This window comes from Triticum aestivum, chromosome 3D (assembly GCF_018294505.1).
Source record: "Triticum aestivum cultivar Chinese Spring chromosome 3D, IWGSC CS RefSeq v2.1, whole genome shotgun sequence".
Taxonomy (NCBI): domain Eukaryota; kingdom Viridiplantae; phylum Streptophyta; class Magnoliopsida; order Poales; family Poaceae; genus Triticum; species Triticum aestivum.
Genome location: NC_057802.1, coordinates 457,845,884 through 457,853,470, shown reverse-complemented (window position 1 = coordinate 457,853,470; position 7,587 = coordinate 457,845,884). Strand labels below are relative to the sequence as shown.

The window sequence follows — 7,587 nt, the reverse complement described above, 5'->3', positions numbered from 1 at the left end:
CCACGTAGCCGCCCACGGCGCTGTGCGCGGGCGGCACCGCACGACAGGCCCCGTCGATCCGGGGGGTTGCCATCGCCAAACCAAAAAGACGATGGATTTTATATGATGCCGTGGCGGAAAGCGGGGCCGCCGCCGCCGCACTGGTTTATTATTGCGGCGGCGGCGGCGAGAGAGGGGCGACAGAGCCGGGTTCCGTTGGGAAATATGCATTTTGTTTGCTGTCGCTGTATCTTACCTCCGGATGCATGCGCTTACTAAAAACGCTTAACATAACAGAGCCGTGAGCCTCCCGGCTCGATCTTGTCCCCCGAATTCAACTGCATCACTCGTTATCCTGCTGCAAGTACCCCCACCCTACCTATTATGCTCTGCTGCTGATGCTCAGCTTCTGGGTTCTGATTATCCAGCAGCATTGCGAAACCCTGCTTCGCACGTGGTTTTTAACTCCTGCGGCATGGCATCGGTCCCATGCTTATGGGTTACGAAAGCATCGATCGGGTCAGAACAACTTGGGTGAAAATGGAACGGCATCCGCCATTATTTGTACCTTGTGTACTAGCTGCACATTGTCTCGTCTCTTTCGGTACCACCTTGCTTTTGTTTTCAAGAACACGATAGCACCTTCTTTTTAACACAGTACAATCACCGATTGCTCACATACACACACATACACTTAACCCGATGAACGCACGCACGCATACCATATCCCTATGAGCACCTACGAGATAGTGAGCCAGCACAACATCTTATTTCAGACACATTTACGCCAAATCTAGAAACTGTATTTGTGTACGGCAAAACATTGTACAACACTTAACATCAGTGGTTCAGAAAAGCAGGCGCACTGCTCTTGGTACATCCGTCAGCGCGTGCGTGCGACTGCCACTGATCCAGGAGAACTAATTACACATGTGAGCCAATCAGAGGGGGTTCCACCTATCTAAATTTCCACGCAAAACGACCATGACAAAAACTAAAGGAGCTGCTGCTTAGTGGGGCCCAAATGCCTAACTACATGCACAAATAAACACCATGGCTTTTACTCCACGCCCAATTTGACGGAACCGTCCTTCACAAGCTTCATGCTAAGGCTGTTGAATCTGCCTCTCGAGTAGTGCCGTGATGCCTTTCTCCAGTCTGTGCCCGTCTTCATCATCGCCACGAATTCGTCGTAGCTAATTTTGCCATCCTACAGTTGATGCCAGGAAAAGCAGATGATCTTTTAGTCAATCAGAAACGATGCTGGCTTTACGAGGTAGTACAAGAGAATCATCACCTTATCGGTGTCAACTTCTTGCAGTATGTCATTCACAACTTCCATGCTATCAGCTGCTCCGTCATCCTTCAGAGCCTCTCGAAGCTCGTCCGGCTCGATGTAACCATTGCCATCCTTGTCGAAGAATAAGAAGGCCCGCCGAAGGTGCTCGTCATTTGCCATCCTTTGCAGATGAAGAGAGACAGCTAGAAATTCGGCATAATCTAGTACTCCTTTACCGTTTGTATCCACCTGTTTGCCAACCATAGGTGGTCAATAAAACGTGCTGAGTATACCATACGAACTAATGCGAGTAAATCCGGGAATTTATCCCAGTTTTGTCTACTGCCCTCCCTGTGCCAAATAGTTATACTGCTCCTAATTGCAACCATCAACTCAAACAAACATAACCCCTCACATGATACCATGGACAAATAAATTGACAATCTCAATCCACCCAAGATAACATAATGATGCAAGGTAAAATTACCAGGCAAACATCAAACAGAGAGGCAATAAGTTATTTCAAGCACGATGATAAAGTGAGTCGACACACTGTCAATAACTGGACAAGGCCGCTACATGTAAGTATGCAGATGATACAAACTAAAACAGTTACTCTATGTCTGATGCAAATGATGCAAACCAAGACCATTATGGTTGCTAAATGGAATGAGTACTCAATACTAGCTTCTCTAGCTTTTGTTAGCTAGAAGGGAATGAGTCACATGAACCTAGGCCAAGTGGCGAGCTAGAATAAATATCCAATGGGAATTTTCATTTCTAGTCTGGCGAGAAATGTCAAACACATCAAGCTGTACACTGAATGTAAAATACATGAGCAGCTAAGGGGCTAAGTCAAATATTTGCAGCAAATCACCACCAGATATAAAGTTTGACATGTTGAACAATGGAATAGCATCTAAAAACCAACTGGCAGAAGGAAAATGGACAGCCCAAACAGCACATTTGATGAGAAAGGTTGTGTACCATCATGGAAAAGCACTAAGAAACAGCTGTTGAGGTCACAAGTTTGAGCCCTCCTATTTTAATTTTAACTTGTTTATGAAACTGCTGATCTAATTGAAATAATTCGACCACATTTATTTACCCTACTATGGAATATAAGAGGGACAAATACATAAATGGCCTACCAATGGATGCAAAAATGAAACAGTCATCGTAGTGATTAGAACATTTGTTAGCTGTGGGATCATTTAACATTCCACTGAAATTCCGTGATGATCTGGCAAATGAAAATGAAAGACCTAGAGGGCAAGGACACCTGAGGCTTAAGATGATATTGCATTTTCTACGTGATTCTTTGCTGTATATCAAATCTTTTGGAGCTACACATAGTTAGCTACACATAGTTTAACCAAAACTATCACAAAAACACATGGCTGTTTATTTCGTACACTTAAAAGTTCGGTTTGACACAAATTTTGTGGCAGATGAACCCTTCACCATATATGAGACAATTTTGGCACATAATTGAATGTCCAGTGGGCCAGATGACCGCACTTATTGACATACCTATCACGGATGTAAAGTTTTAACAAATTCTCATGAAAACTCCATAAAAGCGTAGTTTGCTTTCATGAATTTACTCCTTTAGATAGCAATGCTCCCCAAATATGTGGTTTGTTAGACACCAATTGATCTTCTAGGAAAATAGACACATGTCTTGTCTCATGTTTTTTAAATAAAGAATAGAGAATAAAGTTTAAATTCTTTGCAATACTTACAGCTTCAATAAGCATCTGCACTTCTGATTCCGCAAGGTGAGAGCCAAATTTTGCTATCCCACTCTTCAATTCTTCACAAGAGACAATGCCATCATTGTCAGTATCCATTGCCTTAAACATCTCCTTTATATCCTCAACTTCCTCAGCTGACAAATGATCAGCGATGACCTGGTAAAAAGTTATACGCCATATATGTCACACGACAAGTAAATTGCCATGGCAATGACTTGCAAAATAGTTGAGCAGACCAGGATGGAAAGGTTAAATGAGCTAGGTGCATACTCTTAGAGCTCTTCTTTTGAATCTATTCATTCTCGAAAATTGCTTAAGCCTTGACTTGACAATATCGCCAAGAGGAACATTTGGAGCTTTCTTAGCATTTTGAAGCCAATGGTGCTCTGTGAAATAAAAGTTGATGTCATGAAATTACTTACACGGACGTATAACAAACCAGGGGAAAACAGATGAACAAGAATTCAGAAATACTGACAAAAAAGACAAGATGCTTAAGAAGCATTTCCACACTCGAAAAGAATATGAGCTGACGTAACTTCAAGTTCCAAAGCAGACCACAATTCTGATCCTAATATTCTTTCAGGCTGTAGTACAAATAATAAAATGCCCAAGCGCATCCGGATGACTGAAATTGGTCTATGTTTTGTTTAACATGTGCGCTTAGGTGAAGAAGTGTCTGATCTCAAAACTCTGAATTCTGAAACAACAGAACTGATTAATCCCAAGTTTTAAGATGGAGAATTTCAGGTGCTCTTCTGTTCAAGTTTATGCTTATAGATTCTGCAATGCAGAAAACTATCTGGCACAAAAAAAAAAGTCGTGCTTCAGATAGGCAGATAAAATCAACACACAGACTTCAGGGTTGGTTACCAAGTCTGTATTTATGAAGTAGGAGGAACTTCAAAGTCAAATATTACCTCCGTCCCAAATTACTTTTCTTAGATTTGTCTAGATACGGATGTAGCTAACACTAAAGTGTAGACAAATCTAAGACAAGTAATTCGGGGCGGAGGGAGTACTTTATATCAGATTTACTCATGTAGTACATGACAACTTGAAATTCAATTACTCCAGAGTTATAGATGTATCACATGGAAAAACTTGAAACTTCACAGTTACTTCAGAGCCACCATGATCATCAAATCAGGCAGCTAATTAATGCACATGGGCCATGCTGTTTTGGTCATTCCACATTGCATTAACGGCTAAAATGGATGGTAAATGCTAAAATGCAACGGCAGTGGCAAAACCATAAAAAGAACTAACGGAACTGTGGAATTTTCATAATTAAATAGAAAGTAATGGCACGGCTATAATTCCAGACGAGACTAGTGGCACTGACATAAATTTCCATGGGTAGATTCTGACATGATGCTATATTTCTGGAAGGAACAGAAATGAAAAATGTGGAGTTTTACAGTGGCAATTACTGACCACTGAACTGAATAGTTTCTGCATGGAAGTAAGAAAGAAGCATAACAGTGTGCCATGTACATACCAAGAACCTGCTTTGCAGTTAACCTGAGCTTTGGATCTGGTTCCAACATACGTCGAACCAAATCTTTAGCATTTTCCGATACATTAGGCCAGGGTTCCCGCTTAAAATCGATATTTCCACGAAGAATAGCTTGTGCTACCCCTTGTTCGGTCTCTGCAATATTTTCATGTAAGCTTTCATGAAGAAGAGTAAAGATAAAGGCATAAAGCCAATGACAGAGAAGGTTTGAGTTAAGGTAGTACCGGCCCAAAATGGAGGAACTCCACATAGTAAAATATATAAGATAACCCCGGCACTCCATATGTCTATTTCCGGTCCATAGTTTCTCTTCAATACTTCGGGAGCCATGTAATAAGGGCTTCCAACAATTTCTGAAAACTTTTCACCTGAAAAGTAACACATAAAGAAAGATTCAGATGAAAATAGATCACTTTCTGTACGAAAAGGCACACTGTGCAATCGCTGTAAATCAACAACATTGCTAGCGACGCTACAAGGTTGTATTTTTGGAGCGGACTATGGCACGACAGACAGAGCGCGCAAACCGCCCAGTGGTCCATTTGACGTCAGCAAAGCACATCAACACCCGTAGCACACGGCAGCACAACGTATGATGAGACAATGTGGGAGCGCATCGCGAAGGAGACCATTTTCCTACCGTTCGCACTGGTGTTTCCTTGTTATTTTATGGTTTTATCTTACATATCTACACCCTAAGTCCCAGCCAGTAAGCATACTTGATAAGCTATGATCACTACTGGTGTTTAAGTGTCACTGTCAGGACGAAGTGCTCACGTGGATAGTACTTCCAAGATTACGATTACTTTTCTTATCTATAAGATTTGGTATGGGTTGGTTCCTTACATTATCTCATAGGATTTGGTTTCCACGCATTCTCTACATAAAGGACGGGATTGTATCTTCAAATTAAGTAAAACGGAAGACACACCATCCATCCCCTTGTCCTAAAATCCCCTCTCCTCCATTAAGCCATGCTCTCAGATCCAGACCCTGTCAGTATGGTAGATACATCCAGCATCCCTTCCTAAACTGTAATAATTTCAGAGTTATATAATTTATCCTAAAGTACAGCCCACTAAGCTCATCTCACACTGAAGAACTGAATGTATTCAGTGCAAAATGGCTAAATTTAGCAACAACTGATGTTCCACCACTTGCTTCTTCCGATTCCTAGTAGTAGTAGGCTGATACTAGAGACATCCTAGATCATGGACCTGAAGCACCAAACACAGAACCCACAACACGATGTTCAGCAAACCAAATAATCGAGGCTAAATCAACAGCATAGAGGGTTGACATTGAACTAATGCCATATCAATCCAAAAAGCGGAGTAAAGGTGATGCATATACATTATCCACTTGGTTGGATACTCCAGAATCCTGCCTTCAAAATACTAGCTACAGTCGCATTCGCTAGCCTACCCAAATTCCTTCCGATAATTCTAAGTTCTGAATGAAAGAGACACCAACCAAGCAACGGCCTTCAGCTACCGGGATGTCCATTGCCAGCACTCCACCTACGACTAAGAAAGCCCATTAAACCCAGAAATCCCGCCCATGTTTTTTTCCCTTGAGAAATGCAGATTCTCCCAAATTGGGAAACGGATCTAAGATTCCAGTCCAGGGGGGTTGGCTCACCGGGCTTGAAGAAAATGGAGAGGCCGAAATCGATGGCCTTGAGCGGCGAGTTCTCCTTCTTGTTGGCGAAGAGGAAGTTCTCGGGCTTGAGGTCCCGGTGGATGACGCCGTGGCGGTGGCAGAGCTGCACGACCTCGACGATGGTGCGGGTGACGTTGGCGGCGGCGCGCTCCGTGTAGTGGCCCCTGGCGACGATGCGGTCGAAGAGCTCGCCGCCCTCGCAGAGCTCCATGACGAGGTGCACGGCGCCCTCGTCCTCGCACGCCTCCCGCAGGGCCACGATGCTGTGGCTCCGGGGCAGGTGGCGCATGATGGCCACCTCCCGCCGCACGTCCTCCACGTCCACGGGGGTGCGCAGCTTGCGCTTGGAGATGGACTTGCAGGCGAGCTGCTCCTTGGTGTCCCGGTCGACGCAGAGGTACGTCACCCCGAACTCCCCGCGCCCCAGCTCCCGGTCCAGCAGGTACTTGTCGTCGATCCCGCCGATGAAGTCGCACCCCTCCTCGCCCAGCACGGCCAGCCGCTTCTGCCCGCCTCCCCCGCCGGTCCCCGCGGCGCCGCTCCGGGGCTGGTGCGGCTTATTCTTCCTGGCGGCGGCGGAGGCGGGGAAGTGCGAGGACTTGACGTCCTCCCGCGCGGCGGCGGCCGGCGAACGGCAGCAGTTGCCCATGGCCGCGCGCGGGGATCAGCGGGGCGGGGGGCTAGGGTTTGTACGGCATTGCCCGGCTGGGTTGGAGAGAATTGAAGGGCGCTCGCTCTACTCTACTCTGCCCTGCCAGCGGAGAGAGCCTACACGCGGAGGGAGGCAGGCGGACAGGGAGGGAGTAGAGGAGCAGTAACTGAGTCTGGGTGTGCAACGGTATGGCGGGGGACGCGTAGCGATGGATGGGGTCGGCAGGCAGCTTCGCGCGCACGCCGACGAGGGCAGAGCGGCGGGGGCCGTTCGGGCGCGCGTGTGCGTGACCGGTGGGGCCTTGGCGCTTCTGGGTCCGTTTCCGGGTGCGGCTTGCGGTTCGGCGGTGGGGGTTGGGGGTGGGGGGTTTGACTGCGCCCGCTCACGGCGAGAGAAAAGAGGGGGATGGCGTGGCGTCACTCCTTTTGTTTCTCTTTTCTTCCTCAAGATTTGCCGTTGCACACACGCAATGGAGTGGCATATCAGAAATCAAAATATGTATTTTAACAAAAGAAAAGATATACTATTATGTATTGCGAATTCTTGGAAAGCTTTGGGATCTTACCTGTAATTGGAACTACACATTTGTGTGTGTAAAGCTTTCGAAGTTGGGTAGTAGTAGGACCATGGCTTTCCAAGCACGTATGGCAGGAACTGAAACAAGAAAGCTAAGGTACCACAGTGCAGTGGGCTTTTCAAGAGATTGTTGGATTGAACGAGACATGAGAAAGCGACTGCG

The 7,587-nt window shown here is 45.8% G+C and overlaps 1 protein-coding gene across 1 annotated transcript; it reads right to left on the bottom strand.

The window, feature by feature from the left end:
* Positions 1 to 760: 760 nt before the first annotated feature.
* LOC100192123 (calcium-dependent protein kinase 3) lies at positions 761 to 7,003 on the bottom strand. The gene is made up of 7 exons (XM_044502437.1): positions 6,176 to 7,003; positions 4,759 to 4,902; positions 4,517 to 4,669; positions 3,286 to 3,401; positions 3,004 to 3,171; positions 1,277 to 1,507; positions 761 to 1,189 (listed from the first exon to the last, which is right to left on the bottom strand). Exons 1-7 carry the CDS (start codon positions 6,843 to 6,845, stop codon positions 1,040 to 1,042), a joined length of 1,632 nt encoding a protein of 543 aa, XP_044358372.1. The 5' UTR covers positions 6,846 to 7,003; the 3' UTR covers positions 761 to 1,039.
* Between the last annotated feature and the right edge of the window lie 584 nt (positions 7,004 to 7,587).